Source organism: Pseudophryne corroboree, chromosome 7 (genome assembly GCF_028390025.1).
Source record: "Pseudophryne corroboree isolate aPseCor3 chromosome 7, aPseCor3.hap2, whole genome shotgun sequence".
NCBI classification, from domain to species: Eukaryota; Metazoa; Chordata; class Amphibia; order Anura; family Myobatrachidae; genus Pseudophryne; species Pseudophryne corroboree.
This window is the reverse complement of record NC_086450.1, coordinates 360110192-360134094: the sequence shown is the minus strand read 5'-3', so window position 1 is coordinate 360134094 and position 23903 is coordinate 360110192. Positions and strand designations below refer to the sequence as shown.

Here is a 23903-nt window from a genome sequence, read left to right as displayed (position 1 = left end):
CATCATCACACACTTCATTTAATTTATCTGATTCAGGAAAAACTACAGGTAGTTTTTTCACATCCCACATAATACCCTCTTTTGTGGTACTTGTAGTATCAGAAATATGTAACCCCTCCTTCATTGCCCTTAACGTGTGGCCCTAATAAGGAATACGTTTGTTTATTCACCGTCGACACTGGATTCAGTGTCCGTGTCTGTGTCTGTGTCGACCGACTAAGGTAAACGGGCGTTTTAAAACCCCTGACGGTGTTTTTGAGACGTCTGGACCGGTACTAATTGTTTGTCGGCCGTCTCATGTCGTCAACCGACCTTGCAGCGTGTTGACATTATCACGTAATTCCCTAAATAAGCCATTCATTCCGGTGTCGACTCCCTAGAGAGTGACATCACCATTACAGGCAATTGCTCCGCCTCCTCACCAACATCGTCCTCATACATGTCGACACACACGTACCGACACACAGCACACACACAGGGAATGCTCTGATAGAGGACAGGACCCACTAGCCCTTTGGAGAGACAGAGGGAGAGTTTGCCAGCACACACCAAAAAACGCTATAATTATATAGGGACAACCTTATATAAGTGTTTTCCCTTATAGCATCTTTTTATATATTTCTAACGCCAAATTAGTGCCCCCCCTCTCTGTTTTAACCCTGTTTCTGTAGTGCAGTGCAGGGGAGAGCCTGGGAGCCTTCCCTCCAGCCTTTCTGTGAGGGAAAATGGCGCTGTGTGCTGTGGAGATAGGCCCCGCCCCTTTTTCGGCGGGCTCGTCTCCCGCTCTTCAACGGATTCTGGCAGGGGTTAAATATCTCCATATAGCCCCCGGAGGCTATATGTGAGGTATTTTTTGCCAAAAAATAGGTTTACATTGCCTCCCAGGGCGCCCCCCTCCCAGCGCCCTGCACCCTCAGTGACTGCCGTGTGAAGTGTGCTGAGAGCAATGGCGCACAGCTGCAGTGCTGTGCGCTACCTTAAGAAGACTGAGGAGTCTTCTGCCGCCGATTCTGGACCTTCTTCTCTTTTCAGCATCTGCAAGGGGGCCGGCGGCGAGGCTCCGGTGACCATCCAGGCTGTACCTGTGATCGTCCCTCTGGAGCTAATGTCCAGTAGCCAAAGAAGCCAATCCATCCTGCACGCAGGTGAGTTCACTTCTTCTCCCCTAAGTCCCTCGTTGCAGTGATCCTGTTGCCAGCAGGACTCACTGTAAAATAAAAAACCTAAGCTAAACTTTTCTAAGCAGCTCTTTAGGAGAGCCACCTAGATTGCACCCTTCTCGGCCGGGCACAAAAATCTAACTGAGGCTTGGAGGAGGGTCATAGGGGGAGGAGCCAGTGCACACCACCTGATCCTAAAGCTTTACTTTTTGTGCCCTGTCTCCTGCGGAGCCGCTATTCCCCATGGTCCTTTCAGGAACCCCAGCATCCACTAGGACGATAGAGAAATATGGGTGCAATGTGTGCAGTGTGGGCACACAATGCACCCATGATAGAAGCGCCAGTGCATTAACTGCAACCACAGATATTAAATCCACAGTTAGGTTAGAGATCATCTGTCATGATAATGTAAATTACTGTAGCAACGCCATCACTTCCAGCAGGTTCACGCAAGGCATAATTATGAGGAGAGGCCTTTTGGAAACTGAAGCGCACAGAGATGTATTCACTTGGTGGACAGATTTTTGTACATACGAAAAGTGTACATGTGCAGTCTGTATAGTTCCGGCTGCATTCAAAGTTGTTTGTTACTTAGCATAATGCTCTATGGGCCGATTCACTGTAATTTCAATTTACCACCTCTGAGCAGGTGATAAACTTGGAAAAAATCCCTATTTTAAGTTAAAAATGTTGTGATTTTGTTCAGAACCCCTGGGACACCCCCCTAAATGACTAATTAGGCACTTAGAAGTTTTTAATTATTTTTAATTGGTTAAGAAGAACATGCCATTGTTGGTGTGAAAAAGTGCAAAATGATGGAAATTGTGGTACAAGGTATGAGACAGACATACTGAGGTGTTTTATAAGTGTGACAAGTGTATTTTGCAGGTGGGAGTAATCGTTCTGTTTCCAATTTTCTATTTTTAAAGTCCACTAAAATTATATATTATAATATATATATATATATATATATATATATATATACACACACACACACACATATATATATATACATATATATATATACACACATACATACACACACATATATACACACAAATACATACATACACACACATATACATGCTTATACTCATTTTAATGTACCCTGAATTTAATTTTAGCACTTATTTTTCTGAAAAAAACATTGCTTTCCATAATTTTTTTCCACATTTTTTTTAAAGCACACAACAGTCATTTGACCCAATTTAAGTACCACAACACTTTCTATTAATGACCAACAATAAACTTCTATACCGTTATCCTATGTTAGTTTATCTTTTTGGGGGGATATAGGCAGATGTCCCCATATTGCCCTACACTTTTCAATGCTGGTATGAATTTTTGCGTTAATCCCGTTTTCGCAACAAAAAAGCTGTCAAAGCCACGAAAATGTAAATCATGGTAATTTACCACAATTTGCCGCTAACTACATTTGGCCCTAAGTCTACAATTGAGGAAATAAATTTACATACTCAACAAAATGCAATTCTCATTAATGCCTTGGTCTATGCAATCCTCTTTCCTGTCAGGAGTCTGAAAGTTCACTGGATATTCTCTTCAGATCAATATATTTAAATGAAGCCCCAAAAAAAAAAGCATCTGTGCTTATACATGTCATGCTTTGTAATGTCTCACATTGACAGGTGCAAAAACATCAAGTTCAAGATGGTGCTTGCGTGTTCCTGTGCAAAAATCCATCACTGATCCTGTCTGGGCAGCTGGGATGTAGCAGAATTATAGGTTTTCTAATGGTACTCTTTAAATGTTGGGTCAGTGCATGTGCATTTAACTGTATTTATGTCCCAACGTGACAGAGCACAGTAAGGGATACTACAGTATATCGCACTACATCCTGTAACGCTACTATCCAGTTTACATATACTACTGGATAATGCTCTTACAAGTACAACCAGCTGCGTCCAATCCTTTCCTATTGGTAAAATGCCACAGACAGGAACTCGTCTTCATATTTCAGATGATTAATGTCCACCTAGAGGAGTTGCTTAATTTTAAGAAGCCTTCAGCAACATAGTCAAAAAGCAATCTGCACAAAGACACCACATATTTTGTCTCTGGATGCTTTCTCAGCAGACTACACACCCACTTGTGTTACCCTGATGAGTGGTTCCACCTATTCCTTCACTCAGCTGGATACAAAAGATCCCACACATCTTATTAGTCAAATATTCCAGCAATCTCCTGTACTATGAGAACCAAAAACGTTTATATCCACAGCTGGGACCCTGTAACTCAAGTGAGTAAGCATGACGTATGCCATGACGGGTGGGGGTTTGGCTTGTATTGGCACAAGAGATGTGTATCATACTTGCCTATTTTTGAAAGAGCATTTCAGGGAGAGTGTGAAAGTAGCATCTATCAGGGCAGACGTGTACTGCTACATCTGAGAGGCGGGTCATAAAAATTACTTACAGTATATCTAAATATGAATGAGCAACAGAGTTAGTAAAATCTACTTGTTGAAGAAAAGACACTGATATTTCACAGGATTTCTTTGTGTATTGTATTGTATAAGAGGTTTCATATACTGTAAGTGGCTACGAGAAACCTTATTTAAAATGCATGTAGCCATAGGGATCATTGTGCCTTTTAACCAATGCATGGAAATGGCACTGATGACCCCATTTGAATGTATATATCTCTGATTTATTTGTTCCCCAAGAATGTCACAGTTATATAATGGGGGTATGGTGCAATCAGGGAGATTGCTGGACTATTCAGGGAGTCAGGGAGATTGCTACTATTTCAGGGAGTCTCCTGCAGAATGAGGGAGGGTAGGCAACTATGATGTGTATGGATTTGTGTACGGATTTGATCATGACCATTTAGCTGCTTACATCACAAGCTTTACTCATCTGGCCGTGTTATTTGATAAATGTTTCTAACAATACGATGTGTGACCGAACTAGTGCCACCCGCACGAGTTGAGCCATATAGCCGCACATGGAGTGGTTACTATACACAAAATGAGTGTATTAAGCGCCAAAGATTTGTATGTTTTTGATTAGACATTTATATTATATCTGGCTTTACATGAAAAGATCAATCTGTATTCATGATGCAGTCACGACTGGGGATAGCCACATCCTGTAGTCTTCTTGAATAAATACGGAATGACAGTGTAGAACGTTCAAAATTACCTCAATGTCATCTATAAGCTCCTTTTTTCTGCGTCTTATATTCAACAGTTCCTCCCTCTCCTCAGATGAAAGGTCTTCTGGCACTGCAAAAAAAAATAGATAAAAAGATTTTAAAACTAAGTGCAGAAGAAACAATAACACTAAAAATATATCAGACCACTTCCTAACCAGACGATTCTATTAATATGAAAGTGACAAAACATTTCCAAACCACAATGACACCCGCTGGCAAACATATAATGCTACATATGTTACACTACTTTCAGAATTAAAATCCGCCCGTTCATTTTCTTTCAGTACTACACTGACATGTTACACATGCAAAGCTTCCATCTCCATGACGACGGACTAATTCAATTTAGCAGTTTCATTGCCTGGTCACAGTGACAGCAGCCACAGATGTGATGTAAAAAAAGCACAAAAATGGTCATTTACACGGAGCATCTTTCAGAATCACACAGACAGAATGGAACCCCTATGAAAAAGGATTAGTTCCTGGTAATGCAGCAGTATGCGTCTCAGGAATGTCATCTGCAGATTCAAGGCTTTACCTGCAATAGTTCCAGTGCATGCAAAAAAACAACAAAAAAACTCAGCACCCACAGGAGGTTAAATGATTACATGGGCGTTGGGGACGGAGATGGCTTCTGTAACCAGTGGAGCTCAGGGTAGGCCTTTGATCTGTTGCTGGAGCCAGCAATCAGCTGATTGTCTGCACACAGGCCCACCCCATGAAGCTGCTCTAATGCAGAGACTGTAAACCACTACAGACTAATCTCTATGAAAGATGCAAAAATAAGAATTTACTTACCGATAATTCTATTTCTCGGAGTCCGTAGTGGATGCTGGGGTTCCTGAAAGGACCATGGGGAATAGCGGCTCCGCAGGAGACAGGGCACAAAAAAGTAAAGCTTTTACCAGATCAGGTGGTGTGCACTGGCTCCTCCCCCTATGACCCTCCTCCAGACTCCAGTTAGGTACTGTGCCCGGACGAGCGTACACAATAAGGGAGGCAATTTGAATCCCGGGTAAGACTCATACCAGCCACACCAATCACACCGTACAACTTGTGATCTAAACCCAGTTAACAGTATGATAACAGAAAGAGCCTCTTAAAGATGGCTCCTTAACAATATAACCCGAATTTGTTAACAATAACTATGTACAGTATTGCAGATAATCCGCACTTGGGATGGGCGCCCAGCATCCACTACGGACTCCGAGAAATAGAATTATCGGTAAGTAAATTCTTATTTTCTCTATCGTCCTAAGTGGATGCTGGGGTTCCTGAAAGGACCATGGGGATTATACCAAAGCTCCCAAACGGGCGGGAGAGTGCGGATGACTCTGCAGCACCGAATGAGAGAATTCCAAGTCCTCTTTTGCCAGGGTATCAAATTTGTAGAATTTTACAAACGTGTTTTCCCCCGACCACGTAGCTGCTCGGCAGAATTGTAATGCCGAGACCCCTCGGGCAGCCGCCCAAGATGAGCCCACCTTCCTTGTGGAATGGGCCTTAACAGATTTAGGCTGTGGCAGGCCTGCCACAGAATGAGCAAGTTGAATTGTGTTACAAATCCAACGAGCAATCGTCTGCTTAGAAGCAGGGGCACCCAACTTGTTGGGTGCATATAGTATCAACAGCGAGTCAGATTTTCTGACTTCAGCCGTCCTTGAAATGTATATTTTTAAGGCTCTGACAACGTCCAACAACTTGGAGTCCTCCAAGTCGCCAGTGGCCGCAGGCACCACAATAGGTTGGTTCAGGTGAAACGCTGATACCACCTTAGGGAGAAAATGCGGACGAGTCCTCAGTTCTGCCCTATCCGAATGGAAGATTAGATAAGGGCTTTTATAAGATAAAGCCGCCAATTCAGATACTCTCCTGGCGGAAGCCAGGGCCAGTAACATAGTCACTTTCCATGTGAGATATTTAAAATCCACCTTTTTCAATGGTTCAAACCAATGGGATTTGAGGAAATCTAAAACTACTTTTAGATCCCACGGTGCCACCGGAGGCACCACAGGAGGCTGTATATGCAGTACTCCTTTAACAAAAGTCTGTACCTCAGGAACTGAGGCCAATTCTTTTTGGAAGAATATTGACAGGGCCGAAATTTGAACCTTAATAGATCTCAATTTGAGACCCATAGACAATCCTGATTGTAGGAAATGTAGGAAACGACCCAGTTGAAATTCCTCCGTCGGAACACTCCGATCCTCGCACCACGCGACATATTTTCGCCAAATGCGGTGATAATGTTTCGCGGTGACTTCCTTCCTTGCCTTAATCAAGGTAGGAATGACTTCTTCTGGAATGCCTTTCCCTTTTAGGATCTGGCGTTCAACCGCCATGCCGTCAAACGCAGCCGCGGTAAGTCTTGAAAGGGACAGGGACCCTGTTGTAGCAGGTCCCTTCTCCGAAGTAGAGGGCACGGGTCGTCCGTGACCAACTCTTGAAGTTCCGGGTACCAAGTCCTTCTTGGCCAATCCGGAGCCACTAGTATTGTTCTTACTCCTCCTCACCGTATAATCTTCAATACCTTTGGTATGAGAGGCAGAGGAGGAAACACATATACTGATTTGTACACCCAAGGTGTTACCAGTGCGTCCACAGCTATTGCCTGTGGATCTCTTGACCTGGCGCAATACTTGTCCAGTTTCTTGTTGAGGCGAGACGCCATCATGTCTACCATTGGTCTTTCCCAACAGTTTATTAGCATGTGGAAGACTTCTGGATGAAGACCCCCCTCTCCCGGGTGAATATCGTGTCTGCTGAGGAAGTCTGCTTCCCAGTTGTCCACGCCCGGGAAGAACACTGCTGACAGTGCTATTACGTGATTCTCCGCCCAGCGAAGAATCTTGGCAGCTTCTGCCATTGCACTCCTGCTTCTTGTGCCGCCCTGTCTGTTTACATAGAAACATAGAAACATAGAATTTGTCGGCAGATAAGAACCACTTGGCCCATCTAGTCTGCCCCTTTTTTTTTTTTTATATATTATTTTTTTTTTATCACTAACCTTATTTGATCCTTATTTCTTTGTAAGGATATCCTTATGTCTATCCCATGCATGTTTAAATTGCTCTACTGTCTTAGCCTCTACCACCTCTGATGGGAGGCTATTCCACTTGTCCACTACCCTTTCTGTGAAATAATTTTTCCGCAAATTTCCCCTGAACCTCCCCCCCTCCAGTCTCAGTGCATGTCCTCGTGTCCTATTGCTTCTCTTCATTTGGAGAATGTTTCCCTCCTGGACTTTGTTAAAACCCTTCATATATTTGAAAGTTTCTATCATGTCGCCCCTTTCTCTTCTCTGCTCCAAACTATACATATTGAGATTTCTTAGTCTTTCTGGGTATGTTTTGTGATGTAGGCCATGCACCATTTTAGTTGCCCTCCTTTGTACAGTTTCTAATGTATTAATATCCTTTTGAAGATATGGCCTCCAGAACTGAATACAGTATTCTAGATGAGGCCGTACCAATGACCTATACAGTGGCATTATTACTTCTTTCTTTCTGCTGCTGATTCCTCTCCCAATGCAGCCAAGCATCTGACTAGCCTTCCTCATTGCCTTGTTACATTGCTTACCTGCCTTTAAGTCATCTGAAATAGTGACTCCTAGATCCCTTTCCTCCTCAGTAGTTTCCAGTATAGTGCCATTAATACTGTATTTAGCTTTAGGATTTTTGAGACCCAAGTGCATGATTTTGCATTTTTTGGCATTAAACTGTAATTGCCAGACTCTTGACCATTCCTCTAGTCTACCTAGATCCTCAATCATTTGTTTTACTCCACTTGGTGTGTCTACCCTGTTGCATACCTTTGTGTCATCTGCAAAAAGGCATACTTTCCCTTTAATCCCATTTGCAATGTCACCAATAAAGATATTGAAAAGCACTGGTCCAAGTACAGATCCCTGGGGTACTCCACTGGTAACATTTCCCTCCTGTGAATGCACTCCATTTACCACAACTCTCTGTTTTCTATCCTTCAACCAAGATCTTATCCATTCAATAATCCTAATATCCAATCCCAAACTTTCAAGCTTATTTAGCAGTCTGCGATGTGGAACTGTGTCAAAAGCCTTACTAAAGTCAAGATAAGCTATATCCATGGCTCCACCTTTATCCATCACTTTAGTCACACAATCAAAAAAGTCAATAAGATTTGTTTGACATGATCTTCCCCCAGTGAATCCATGCTGTTTGGGATCCAGTAAATTGCCGGATTTGAGATGATCTACAACTCTTTCTTTTAAGAGTGTTTCCATCAATTTCCCTACTACTGATGTAAGACTCACTGGTCTGTAGTTGTTTGCCTCTTCCTTGCTTCCACTTTTGTGCAGTGGGACTACGTTTGCTCTTTTCCAGTCCCCTGGAATTTCTCCTGTAGCTAATGACTGGTTGAATAATTCTGTCAATGGTGCTACCAGCACCTCTTTAAGTTCTTTTAGTATCCTTGGATGTATCCCATCTGGCCCCATAGATTTGTCCACTTTCAGCTTTGAGAGTTCTGTTAGGACCTTCTCCTCTGTAAATGTACTTGTTTCATTTTCCTGAATATCCCTGCAACTTAACTGTGGCCCCTTCCCCTCTCTTTCAGTAGTAAATACTGAGCAAAAATAATCATTAAGATGATCTGCTATTAAATTGTCTCCCTCAACAAGATTCCCAGTGTCCGTCTTTAGTTTTATAATTCCGCCTTTTGTTTTTCTTTTTTCGCTTATATACCTAAAAAAAAGTTTTGCCTCCTTTACCCACTGACTGGGCCATTTTCTCCTCAGCTTGTGCCTTTGCACATCTGATTACCTTCTTTGTCTCCTTCTGTCTAACAAGATATATCTTTTTGTCTTCATTATTTTGTGTCTGCTTATATTTCCTAAAAGCCATCTTTTTTGCTCTCACAATATTTGCTACTTCTTTTGCAAACCACACTGGCTTCCTTTTCCTTGTGTTTTTCCTAACAGTTTTGATACAAAGGTCTGTTGCCTTCAATATTGCACATTTGAATGTTTTCCACCTCTCCTGCACTGTTTCCAAGTTCCTCCACTCTGCCAAAGAATCGCTTACACATTTTCCCATCCCTACAAAATCAGCCTTCCTAAAATCCAACACCTTTGTTTTTGTATGGGACGAGTCAGTCTCTGTCTTAATGCTGAACCATACTGCTTGATGATCACTGGATCCGAGGTTTTCACCCACTTTTACGTCTGATAATCTGTCTCCATTTGTAAGTATTAAGTCTAATATTGCGTCTTTCCGAGTGGGCTCCCTCACCAATTGGTGGAGGGATGCTCCCTGAAGGGAATTTAAAATGTTCCTACTTCTAGTGGAACTAGCAACAGACACCTCCCAGTTTACATCAGGAAGATTAAAGTCTCCCATGATTATTACCTCTCCTTTTAATGCCATTTTAGTTATGTCCTGCAATAGGTTCTTGTCAAGTTCCTCTTCCTGACCTGGTGGCCTGTATATCACGCCAATACGAATAATCAACTTTTCCCCTGTTTCTATGGTCACCCAAAGGGCCTCAGTTTTTTCTTCAATACTTTGTATTAATGTAGTATTTATGGCATTTTTTACATACATTGCTACCCCTCCCCCGATTTTTCCAATTCTGTCCTTCCTAAACAAAGTATATCCCGGTATAGCTATGTCCCAGTCATGATTTTCATTGTACCATGACTCTGTAATTGCCACAATGTCTAGATCATCCCTTGTCATTATTGCAGTTAGTTCTGGGATTTTATTTCCTAAGCTCCTAGCATTTGCACACATAGCTTTTAGAGTTTTGTTTGTGCTTTTTCTGTTCCTAGCTATGTTCTTCTCTCTGCCTATTTTTATTTGGTTTTGTTCTGAATTATCTTCTGTTGCTGTGGATATGCTTCCTATTCCCTTTGCCTGCAGAAACAATACCTCTGTGTTGGGGGAGCAGATTTCTTTATTCCTATTTGGTTCACTGCCCCCCTTTGTTAGTTTAAATAGCTCTTGATGAAGCATCCAAACTGTTCAGTTAGTATTTTCGTTCCCGTTGAAGATGGGTGCAGGCCGTCACTTTTGTATAAGCTCCTATCTTGCCAGATGGTGTGACTATGGCCTATAAATCCAAATCTCTCCTCATTGCACCATGTCCTTAGCCAAACATTGAAGTTTCTGATGCAATGAGTTCTGTCTTCCCCTCTGTGTACTGGCAATACTTCTGAAAAAGATACAGTGGTTGCCACCTGCTTCAGAGCAGTCCCTAACTTCCTAAATTCATCTTTTACAGCAATGAGTTCTGCATTTGCCAGGTCATTTGTCCCTAGGTGGACAATGACATCCACCTCCCCATCTTTTCTTGCTGCCTTCACAATTCTTAGCATGCGCTCTTTATCCCTTGGAGCTGTGGCTCCAGGTAAGCACCTTACTTGTTTCTCTACTTCATTTGCATTTCCCAGATGTATTCCTCTAATAATGGAATCTCCCAAAAGAAGTGCAGTCCTTTTTGGAGATTCAATTTTCCTGTTCCATTTCCTGTTCCTATGGTTGGTAGATGTCCCCATATCCTCCTGTTCTGTAGTGCCTCTATTAGTTGTATCTTCCAGCCCTGCAAGAGTAGCATACGAGTTTTGCAGTGTCACCGCTTGCGGGAGGTGTCTGTGTCCCTCTGGAAACCTCTGCCCTTGAGAGCCCACAGTAGTCCAGGCAGAATGTCTTCTGGTGGCTCTCTGAGGCAGTGGAGGCTTCAAAGACACAGACATCTTACAAATCTCAGCATGCAGTTTTGCTATCTCCTCCTTCAGCAGAGAAAATTGCTCACAGATTGGACAGCAGCTGAGTCTCCACGCTGCCTCTTTCCAAACAAATGCTTTACATCCATTGCACTGCACAAGGCCAAACATTGTATCAGATGTGAATGGTATTTCAAATTTGTGTGTTACTTGGTGTATTTTAAAACTCACCTGTTGCTGTATTCTAACTCACCTGCTGCTGTTACAAACTCACTTAATAAGCCAAGCCTCACTTTATAATGCACGCCTCTCACAAGAGCACAGCTCACAGAGTCTGGTCACTGTTTATATAGTTTCTCCTCAGGTAGCTGTTCTATTCAGCCCCTCCTCCTAATCACTTCACACCTAGATTCAGCCACTCCTCCTCCTAGTTTCTCTTCACACTCTAAGACAGCACAAGTGAAAGCACAGAGACAAACACAGCCAAATTCTCACTCCTTTTTCCCACAATATTACAATCCCTATATGGATAGATAGAGAATACTCACCTGCTGCTGTTACAAACTCACTTACATGGGCGACCGCCGTGATGTTGTCCGACTGAATCAACACCGGTTTTCCTTGCAGGAGTGGTTCCGCCTGGCTTAGAGCATTTTAGATTGCTCTTAGTACCAGAATGTTTATGTGAAGAGACTTTTCCAGGTTCGTCCATACCCCCTGGAAGTTTCTTCCTTGTGTGACTGCTCCCCAACCTCTCAGGCTGGCGTCCGTGGTCACCAGGATCAAATCCTGTATGCCGAATCTGCGGCCCTCCAATAGATGAGCCTTTTGCAACCACCACAGAAGATATACCCTTGTCCTTGGCGACAGGGTTATTCGCAGGTGCATCTGAGGATGCGACCCTGACCATTTGTCCAACAGATCCCTTTGGAAAATTCTTGCATGGAATCTGCCGAATGGAATTGCTTCGTAAAAAGCCACCATTTTTCCCAGGACTCTTGTGCATTGATGTACAGACACCTTTCCTGGTTTTAGGAGGTTCCTGACAGGTCGGATAACTCCTTGGCTTTTTCCTCGGGAAGAAAAACCTTTTTCTGAACCGTGTCCAGAGTCATCCCTAGGAACAGCAGACGTATCGTCGGAAAACAGCTGCGATTCTTGGAATATTTAGAATCCAGTCGTGCCGTCGAAGAACTACTTTAGATAGTGCTCTTCCGACCTCCAACTGTTCTCTGGAACTTGCCCTTTTTAGGTCGTGCAAGTAAGGGATAATTTAGATGCCTTTTTTCTTTGAAGAAACATCTATTTCGGCCATTACCTTGGTAAAAAGGCCCGGGGTGCCGTGGATAATTCAAACGGCATCGTCTGAAACTGATATTGACAGTTCTGTACCACGAACCAGAGGTACCCTTGATGAGAAGGACAAAATTTGGACATGGAGGTAATCCTTGATGTCCAGGGACACCATATAGTCCCCTTTTTTCCGGTTCGCTATCACTGCTCTGAGTGACTTTATCTCGATTTGAACCTTTTATGTAAGTGTTCAAAACATTTTAGATTTAGACTATGTGTCACCAAGCCGTCTGGCTTCAGTACCACAATATAGTGTGGAAAAATAATACCCTTTTCCTTGTCGTAGGAGGGGTACTTTGATTATCACCTGCTGGATATACAGCTTGTGAATTGTTTCCAATGCTGCCTCCCTGTCGGAGGGAGCCGTTGGTAAAGCAGACTTCAGGAACCTGCGAGGAGAAGATGTCTCGACTCTCCAATCTTTACCCCTGGGATAATACTCGTACGATCTAGGGGTCAACTTGCGAGTGATCCCACTGCGCCCTGAGACTCTTGAGACTACCCCCCCACCTTGAGTCCGCTTGCACGGCCCCAGCGTCATGCTGAGGACTTGGCAGACGCGGTGGAGGGCTTCTTTTCCTGGGAAAGGGCTGCCTGCTGCAGTCTACTTCCCTTACCTCTATGTCTGGGCAGATATGACTGGCCTTTTGCCTGCATGCCCTCATGGGAAAGGAAAGATTGAGGCTGAAAAGACGGTGTCTTTTTTAGCTGAGATGTAACTTGGGGTAAAAAAGGTTGGATTTCCCAGCTGTTGCTGTGGTCCCCAGGTCCGATGGACCGACCCCCAAATAACTCCTTCCCTTTATACAGCAATACTTCCATCTGCCGTATGGGATCTGTATCACCTGACCACTGTCGTGTCCCTGACATCTTCTGGGAGATATGGACAACGCACTTATCTTGATGCCAGAGAGCAAATATCCCTCTGTGCATCTCACATACATATATATAGAAAGCATCCTATTAAATGCTCTACATGAATAAAATATTTTCAGTCAGGGAATCCGACCAAGCCAACCCAGCACTGCATCTCCAGGCTGATGGCGATCGCTGGTCGCAGTATAACCACCGTATGTGTGTATATACTTGTTAGGATATTTTTCCAGCTTCCTATCAGCTGGCTCCTTGAGGGCGGCCGTATCTGGAGACGGTAACGCCACTTGATAAGCGTGTGAGCGCCTTATCACCCTAAGGGGTGTTTCCCAACGTACTCTAATTTCTGGCGGGAAAGGGTATAACGCCAATATTTGCTATCGGGGTAACCCTACGCATCATCACACACTTCATTTTATTTTATCTGATTCAGGAAAAACTACAGGTAGTTTTTTCACTCCCACATAATACCCTTTCTTGTGGTACTTGTAGTATCAGAAACACGTAACACCTCCTTCATTGCCCTTAACGTGTGGCCCTAATGAGAAATACGTTTGTTTATTCACCGTCGACACTGTATTCAGTGTCCGTGTCTGTGTCTGTGTCGACCGACTGAGGTAAATGGGCGTTTTTAAAACCCCTGACGGTGTTTCTGAGACGCCTGGACCGGTCCTAATAGATTGTCGGCCGTCTCATGTCGTCAACCGACCTTGCAGCGTGTTGACATTCTCACGTAATTCTCTAAATAAGCCATCCATTCCGGTGTCGACTCCCTAGAGAGTGACATCACCATTACAGGCAATTTCTCCGCCTCCTCACCAACATCGTCCTCATACATGTCGACACACACGTACCGACACACAGCACACACACCGGGAATGCTCTGACAGAGGACAGGACCCACTAGCCCTTTGGGGAGACAGAGGGAGAGTCTGCCAGCACACACCAAAAACGCTATAATTATATAGGGACAACCTTATATAAGTGTTTCTCCCTTATAGCATCTTTTATATATACAATATCGCCAAAATCAGTGCCCCCCCTCTCTGTTTTAACCCTGTTTCTGTAGTGCAGTGCAGGGGAGAGCCTGGGAGCCTTCTCTCCAGCTTTTCTGTGAGAGAAAATGGCGCTGTGTGCTGAGGAGATAGGCCCCGCCCCTTTTTCGGCGGGCTCGTCTCCCGCTATTTTTGAAGTTAGGCAGGGGTTAAATATCTCCATATAGCCTCTGTGGGCTATATGTGAGGTATTTTTTTGCCTCTAATAAGGTTTTTATTTGCCTCTCAGAGCGCCCCCCCCAGCGCTCTGCACCCTCAGTGACTGTTGTGTGAAGTGTGCTGAGAGGAAAATGGCGCACAGCTGCAGTGCTGTGCGCTACCTTTATGAAGACTCAGGAGTCTTCAGCCGCCGATTTTGGACCTCTTCTCTCTTCAGCGTCTGCAAGGGGGCCGGCGGCGCGGCTCCGGTGACCATCCAGGCTGTACCTGTGATCGTCCCTCTGGAGCTAGTGTCCAGTAGCCAAGCAGCAAATCCACTCTGCACGCAGGTGAGTTCACTACTTCTCCCCTAAGTCCCTCGTTGCAGTGATCCTGTTGCCAGCAGGACTCACTGTAAAGTAAAAAACCTAAGCTAAACTTTCTCTAAGCAGCTCTTTAGGAGAGCCACCTAGATTGCACCCTTCTCGTTCGGGCACAAAATCTAACTGGAGTCTGGAGGAGGGTCATAGGGGGAGGAGCCAGTGCACACCACCTGATCTGGTAAAAGCTTTACTTTTTTGTGCCCTGTCTCCTGCGGAGCCGCTATTCCCCATGGTCCTTTCAGGAACCCCAGCATCCACTTAGGACGATAGAGAAACAATCAGTGCTTCCACCAACACACAGTGTTCTCTCCTACACACCATTGATCTACGGGAGATGCAAATGTAAGACGAAGGCTCATTTGTTAGCATAATGGAATTAATGATAAGAAAAGAAAAAGCAAGACGCTATATAATGCAGTACAGCAACTCTGTATGTACAGTATGCAAACGCCCAAAATGTATGCGCTTTTACTTTGATAGTGTTACAGTAACACTATCAAAGTATGTTACTACAAAGGAATAAAAAAAAAATGTAAAAAAAATAACATAACACTACGACCTGCTTATATACACTCTAATAATGTACCCTGAGCTGAATATTTAAAAAATGTAGTCCAGCTTCAGGCAACAGCACTATATCCCTGTGCGCTGTTTTTTTTTATAATGCCCCTGTTATATTTCAGTGCTTAAATGGTGTAATTATGATGAGATTTTCAAAAACCATTGACTATGGAAAAACCAATAAATTTTTCTATTAAACTGAAGCACTGATTATTGCTAATTCCCGAACTGACAGCCTAGGCTTGTATATAAGGGAATATGCAGAGCTGAACGCAACTCTGGCGTAATTGCACCCACGCTGCGTGCGTAAATGAAGACATTTGTCAGCATGCAGACTTGTACTTACAGTATATCTGCTGCCTTACAGTGTAGGGACCATGGGGTACATTTACTTAAGGGGGGTACACACGGAGCGATAATCTAAGCAATCTGACTAGATTGCTTAGATTTTCAGCAAGATCGCTCCGTGTGTAGCCCTAACAGCGATAGCGATGCGCAGCCCCGCGCATCGCTATAGCTGCTGCTAGATTGGCCTGCATGCAGGCCAATCTAGCGGGTCGCTCACTTCACCTGCTGGGTGAAGTGAGCGGCCCCCCCGTCTCCCCCCGCACGCTCAGCACAGATCGCGCTGTGCTGAGCGCCGGGAGAGATGTGTGCTGAGCGAACCGCTCAGCACACATCTCTCCAGCATCGGGCCGTGAGTACTGGCCTTTAAGTGCGGGTAGAAGTTAAACTATTGTCCATAGCAACCAATTAGATTCCACTTATTAGTTATCCATCACCTTCTAGAAGACAATAGTTATGGGGGGTACACATGGAGAGATCCGTACTTAAAATCTAAGCAATCTGACTAGATTGCTTAGATTTTAAGCATGGATCCCTTCTGTTTATGTCCCCCAGCGATAGCGATGCGCAGCCCCGTGCGTAGCTATCGCCGGTGCTAGATTGGCCTGCATGCAGGCACAACCTAGCACATCGCTCATTTCACTCGCTGGGTGAAATGAGCGCGCCCCCCCCCTCGGTCAGCACACATCGCGCTGTGCTGAGCGGGGGGAGATATATGTGCTGAGCGGTCTGTGACAGATCGCTCAGCACACATCTCTCTAGTGTGTACTGTCCTATAGAATCAGATTGGTTGCTTTGAGCAACTTCTCCACTTATGAAAACCCACACTTTAGTAAATATACCCCATGGGTTCAGTTTAAGCTACGGTGATATCTGTCTGCAGTTTGTATGTTCTACTAATCTGTAGTTGCAATAGAATTGCTCGACCCCAGTGCGGTTAGGTAGCAATATATACCATTGTTCTTCAGTGGACTTACTAGATCAATAACTTTAGTCTTATAACAATAATACTTTCTTCAAGAATTAGTTCAAACGCTACACAGCTTGTAAATGATGTATGTGCTCGGCATTGTCTACCGACAGTGGTTTTAAATGCAGAGTGCAATTATCTATTTGACGAAGCTAAACAGTCATCGACTGTTTAGAATTAATGCCAAAGAACGTGATCGCTACACTCGAGCATCTGAAGCTAGTGTCACACGAGCATTTTAGAATTCTGCAGATACCACCCCAGAAAAGGATGGCATTCTGCAGCTCCCATTAAAGCTGTTTCCCTGTCACATGGGAGGTGTCTCTAAGTCTAAGTGCTTCTGCTGTGAAAACACTTAGTTTTGCAGACACAAGCTGGACAGTTTTCCTGTAAATGCAGTCTGTTATTACAGGAGTTTCAAATTGCAGCATTTCTATTACTGGAAAGTGCAGTTTTGTAAGACACTCATGACACTCTCCTAACATGATCCTCATCATATGTGCCAATAAATGTAGTTTAGCACCATGCCAGGACATAAGGGACATAAGTTACAATAAAACATATAATGGGGGGGCTGCACAAATTAGAAGCAATATACTGTACCTCAATCATTACCCGATGCACTAAAGACTGTAAAAAAGAAGCAATGAGAAGATACGAATACTGAAGATGTTGACAAAACTTAATAGATCTCAGTTCATTATCTTCTAGAGGGTTTTATTATTCAGTTTCTCTGAGAAAATCAAAATGCTCTTCATTCACTGCAGAAGACCATTTTATTATTATTATAATCTTTTATTTATATAGCACCACAAGGGATCCGCATCGCCCATTACAGAGCACATAAACAAGTGAGCAAAACAAGAAATAAAGCACTTACTTTGAGACAATATAGGACAAGTACAAGGTATATACAGAAAACCAGGGTATACAGTCAGGTCCATAAATATTGGGACTCTATACACCACCACAATGGATTTGAAATGAAACAAACAAGATGTGCTTTAACTGCAGACTTTCCGCTTTAATTTGAGGGTACTTACATCCAAATAAGGTGAATGGTGTAGGAATTACAACGGTTTCTATATGCGCCTCCCACTTTTTAAGGGACCAAAAGTAATGGGACAATCCACTCAAAAGCTATTTCATAGACAGGGGTGGGCTATTCCCTCGTTATTTCATCATCAATTAAGCAGGTAAAAGATCTGGAGTAGATTCCAGGTGTGACATTTGCATTTGGAATCTGTTGCTGTCGACTCTCAATATGAGATCTTGCTTTCAGAGGCAAGATTTGCGTCCATCTCTTCACATGCTGGGGGCCGCCCAGTACAGGGTAAGGCCACCCAGCAAGTGTGTGGCACCGCCTCATGATGTGTCTGCAATATAATTGCGTGATTAGAGGTTGGCCCCGGATGTGCTGGCAGGGCGTCATTTTTGGTCAACCACCTTGCGGCTGGATGCGGCCGCAAGGTGTAGAGCCGCGCACTGCAGCTGGTGCACGTGCACAGCCCTGCCGAATGCAGCTGCTGAGTACAGATGAGCGGCTGCGTTCGGTTCTGGATAGCCCACCATGACAACAGTGTAGTTCTGTTTTAACATACAAATCCTTTATTATGAGACAATATTGGTCATTTAATAACATTAGATTTAGATTGAAAACTTTATACAACAAAGAGTCTGGTTGATGTGAGTAGTGCTAGAGAGACCTTGTGCCAGTGGTTCTGAAACGGTGTGCCATGGCACCCTGGGGTGCCACGGGACACTTGCAGGGGTGCCTCAGGTTGGTAGTCCAGGACCAATTCAAACTATTTATTGTCAATGTAATAGGCAAAACCAGTGCTTGGCTGCCAATCATAGAATATGTGGCCAAACAGAAGCAAATATTGTTCCTCACCACATAACTGAACCTAATGATGACATATTAACATCATTTACTTAATTTAATATTTTTTTCTAAATTTCTCAATAAGAAACTCTTGGCCTAGGGGTGCCGTAAAAATAATTCTGATACTCTAGAGCGCCGTGATTCAAGAAATTTTGGGAACCACTGCCTTTTGCAATAACAGACAACAAGGTTGCCCCCAGATGCCAGTGGTACAGTCACCTGTAGCTCTCCGCTCTGACATGTTCTTTCCCTTCTGAGCCGCCAAGCTTCACCCACCACGGCAACTCTTACTGAACAACGGAGAGGCTTGCATTGTGGATTAGAATACATATGCAGCTGTCATGCACTAAAGGCAGCCATTTTGAGAATTAAATCCAACAAGGAACCTGCGTCATCGCTGGGATACCTCATTTCATTGACCGAAACGGCTCTAGAACATTCCTGAACATCACATGTAGTGGTCAATATAAATCTCAATGAAAAGGAGTAGGGGGGAGGGTACAGATGCCCATCAATACAGGGGGATTTGCCAGTTTCCAGCTACTATACACAAATGTACCCGATATGTTACATATGAGCACACCACTGACAGCAGGAGGAGCTCATACAGGTAGTTTTCTGCAATTATATCATCCCCTCTCTATTTCACTTTTCCTACACATCCGCCAGGACAGGATTGCTAAAGGACGCTATGAGTGTTTATTAGATAAAAATAAGTAAAACTTCTGGAAGAACAGTAATGAAGCCAATCTAATCTAATATAATCTACATCTGCTATGGAAAATGGTTTTTGCTGGCTGGGACCAATACTGCACTTTGGGTTGCCTCGGTTGTCCGGAAGTTTTCTTTTATCTGCTCAGGAAGTAGTCTGAATGTCACTATGGAGTCAGGAAGGAGTAGCCCGAAGGTTTATTGTGTTTCTGTGGCTTCTACTGCTTTTAGCTGAAATCAGGTTTAAAAAGATGAGTCTAAACAGAACCACCTATGAACCCGAGAAAGGCAGGGTACACTGGTCAGGAACTGTATAGATCACTTGTGTAAATGATGGCAAAAGTGAACCAAGATAACAATTTTGAAATGTCTGGCCATTTACTATGACAGCTGCAAATGTAATGTCAGACAACACAACACATTCTACTTTTCAAGAACTGGAGCGGGGTGGTAAAATCTATTACTTGTTCTCACTTATACCCCATTCAGACGGGATCCGGTCAGGATACACTACTCTGGAATGGCGACACCAGCATCCTGAAAAGGGTCACCAGCCTGGCGCCGGGATCCCAACCGAGCATCCACCTGCCCAACGAGGAGGTGGAGGAGGCTGGTTAGGTTTAGGCTGTGGGGGGAGGGTTAGTATTAGGCTGCGGCCAGTGTGGGTTGGGTTTAAGCTGCAGGGAGGGGGGGTTAGGTTTAGGCACCCCCCAGGTAGGATTAGGGTTACACTGCGGGGAGGGGGTGAGGGTTAGGTTTAGGCTGCGGGAAGGTGGGTTAGCGTTAGGCTGCAGGGGTGGGATATTTAAGGTTAGGGGGCCAGTGGGGGAAGGTAAGTATACTTACCTTCCCCTGTCAGGATTCTGATCATCAGGATGCAGCGGTCAATATTCTGACTGCCGTCATCCCAACTGCCAGCAATTCATTCCCAACCCATTCAGACCTAAATCCTGGGTCCGATCTAGGTTAATGAACACTGTGTCAACCCATGTTACGGCTACTCAAACTCCATTCACACCCCACGTTGGACCAGGGTTATTCCTGGGTTATCGCCTTTAACACTGCACTTGTGTTTGCACTTTAAAGCAGCTGATGGAGTCATTAAAAGTGGATGTTCCAGCCTCATAAAAATGACTCGTGAAAAGTAAAGGTCAATGAGCACCTTTTAAACATAACCGGACGGGTCAAGTCTCCCGGGTCCCCCCTTTCACACCGCAGTGTATACGGCTCGGACCCAGAATAACCTTGGACATGACCAGGGTTGCACAGCCAGGCCAATTAATCCGGATTGATCCTTTCACACTACCCAGGTTTACCTGCCAATTTCCCAGGTCAAATGCTCATGTGTAAAGAAAATCAGACTTCCGTAGCCCACACAGCAAGGTTATGTGCACACTCGCGATTACACTGTATTTAATGCATAAGATCCAGGATCCTGATGGTCAGGCTACAGATGTCATCTCCAAGCGTCGGCAGAGGGGAGCCCTGGCACTAACCCAGGTCCAGTTTGCGGTGTAAATGGGGTGTCACACTGCAGTGACATGGCTTGAAACCAGTGTTGAATGACTCGGGAGGTTTTGGTAAAAAAGGGGTTTAACTGAAAATCACTAGGGTAGGCTATAAAAAGAATCAATATTAATAGTTTTGGAATAAAATGATTTGATGATTTGTGTTTCCGACGAGAATCCCAGTATATATATGTGGGTGTTTGATGGTTTCCTACAAGAATCCCTGTATGTACGTGTGGGTGTTTGATTTCTTAATAAAAAATATAATTAACTAACGACACTGCCACCATCAAAGTCCTCATAGCTTGCCAACTAGTCATGGACATCATTGTATATACCTGAATATAGATCCCTTGTTATGTCATCATAAAGGGATATTTCATCTCACATAAACACGTTTTGTGCAAAGTATGGGACCACTGCATGACCAGCAGAACTGTCCTCTGCAGCTATACATTTTTTGAAAGACAATCACAGATTGCCAAACCCAAACACTGCCCATCTGATGGTCACCATACTTGGCAGTGTCTGTGTGATGAAATACATTTTCATAAAGGAGAATAAATTGTACATTATGACATTTCCCAGCGGCCTACAGTTATAATTAAAACCCAGAAACAATATAACAAATGAACTGCACTGCAACCCAATGTATGAGCTTCACAAAATCACAAGATTAAATTACTGGGAATGTACAATTGCTGTTTGTGTGTCTGCGTTTCCTTCCTATTACAATCCCTGCTGGAAATCCACCCACATGTGTTTTTAAAGCTGCTTCCCAGCCACAGATATCCCTTCCTTATTTCCCACCAATGCGAGACACACAAACGTTGTTGTGTTGGCCGAGCTTTCACAGTGTGATGTATGGGAAACAGCTCAGTGATCTAATAAAATCGACAGACCAAAGGTCTGCCACCCAAGCACTCTAATCAGGAGCGCTTCTAAAATAGAAGCACAACAGAATAATGCATCATCTATTTTAAGACCATTTGGCCTAATTTACACCTGCGTTTTTTTGCTGCCCTGTGATCAGATAGTCGCCGCCTACAGGGGGAGTGTATTTTTGCTGTGCAAGTGTGCGATCGCATGTGTAGCAGAGCTGCACAAACTGATTTTTTGCAGTCTCTGCGCAGCCCAGGACTTACTCTTCCAGTGCGATTGAATCCTGCTGATCGGGGCCAAAGCGGACGTCAGACACCCTCCCTGAAAACGCTTGAGCCCGCCTGCGTTTTTCCAGACACTCCCTGAAAACGGTCAGTTGCCACCAACAAACGGCCTCTTCCCACCGATGCCCGTTGCAACCGTCCGATGCGCATGCATTGCAGTGCATATGCATGCGCAGTTCGGATCTGATCGCCCGCTGTGCGAAAACGCACAGCAGCAATCAGATCTGAATTAGGCACATTAACCTGAGGTTCATTTAAACCATTTTGCTCCCACTGATATCAACCTCACAATCAGTTCGACAGCAGCAGCATCATAACACTATGTAATTGAGGGTATGCTGCTGGTGGACCCTGCTCCTTCCACGTCTAACCATCAGTCTGTAACCACCTTCTCGCCTTCATCCCTCCTGTCGCATGCAGCCCTAAGAGGTTCTACCATGACAGACTTGTAGTGACACACAAAAGAAAGAGAAAATGCAGGTAAACACTCTAAACACTAAGAACATTGATAAATAGAATAATAATAATAAACTCTGCAAGTTAACAGAGAAAAATTGAGGTTCTTAGCATATTTTGTGGCCAACAATATGGGCACAGCTACCATGGCCAGATGAACTCATCAGGTGGGTTCCTAACACTCCTAGGGGTATATGCAATTGCAGTCGAATTCCGGCTGGAATTCAACCGTTTTTGTTTTTTTTTTAAATAGAGTAATTTTTTATTCAACAGCATATTAAAGATACAGACATTTCAGTGTATGCTGGGAAGCACAATTAGAGTTACACGATATTCAGAGTCATACGTTTTTCCAAGGGTATACATATACGAATGACATTCCCCGTATTGCTATTCCCGTGCAGTCTTCCCACAATATACATATTTTCTGAAGTCTGTAAACAAATCATGATTCACATACTTATCATTTTAGATATTTTCTCCCCAAACCTTTATTGTAATTACCCCGTCTAGTAGGCCTTATATAGCCCACAACCCCACTACCCCCAAACAGAACCCTCTAAAAAAAATAACTCAAGCCTAATCAAGCCAAGGTGTGCATGGTGCGGTGTGGCAGCTAGATAGTTAAACAACTACGTTAAAGGGGAGGTAAAGGCTCGGCCCAGCGCCCCAGGGCCGAATTAACGCTCCGCAGCGGAAGCCGGTGCCCTCTAAATCTGAAGGGCAAGGGAGGAGTATGTGGAATTGATCCAGGGAGACCATATCTTCTCGTATTTGGTAAGGGCATTATATTTCATATATACATAGCGTTCTTTTAATAGAGTATCGTTTACCAATCTTTTGAAAGCAGGTATCGTGGGAGGACGCGGGGCCATCCATGTCCACGCAATACACACCTTTGCAAGAGCGCACACACTGCGGGCATACATGCTTTCCCATCGGGACCCTGAGTCAGAATCGCCCACCCCCAAAATACAAAATCTCGGGGTCAGCAAACCTCTCGGTATCCCCGTATGTTCCAGAATCGACCCGACCCCAGCCCAGAACACCTGCAGCAACGGGCATTCCCATACGAGGTGCCAGAATGTGCCTCCGGCAGCCCCGCACTTGGGGCAAACATCAGCACTATCAGACCTAAATCTGGCCAGCCTACTCGGCGTCATGTATGATCTATGCAGAATGAAAAGCTGTATCTGCTGAAACCGCAGCGATTTGGTAACCTGGCTCGGATTGCCCAGAGCGCCCTCCCAGTCTTCCCCGTCTATGGGACCCAAGTCACACTCCCAGTTCTCCCGAAGATTCGAGAGCGGGTCTGCATGTATTGTTTGAAGAAGGTATGAGTAGGTGAATGAAATCACCTTGACTCGACCCAGTGAATGTAGAAATGTTTTTATGGGGAAGGGGAGGAGCGCCGGGGGAGAATCTCCGAACTGCGCCTGCAAGGCGTGTCTGAGCTGTAAAAATC

General features: G+C 44.2%; 1 protein-coding gene across 1 annotated transcript in view; it reads right to left on the bottom strand.

Moving 5' to 3' along the window:
- Positions 1 to 23903, bottom strand: part of CYTH3 (cytohesin 3) — a 262694-nt gene that overhangs the window by 165150 nt on the left and 73641 nt on the right. The window contains exon 2 of the mRNA XM_063934469.1: positions 4322 to 4404. Coding sequence (XP_063790539.1) covers positions 4322 to 4404 — 83 coding nt within the window. The remainder of the gene's footprint in view (positions 1 to 4321; positions 4405 to 23903) is intronic.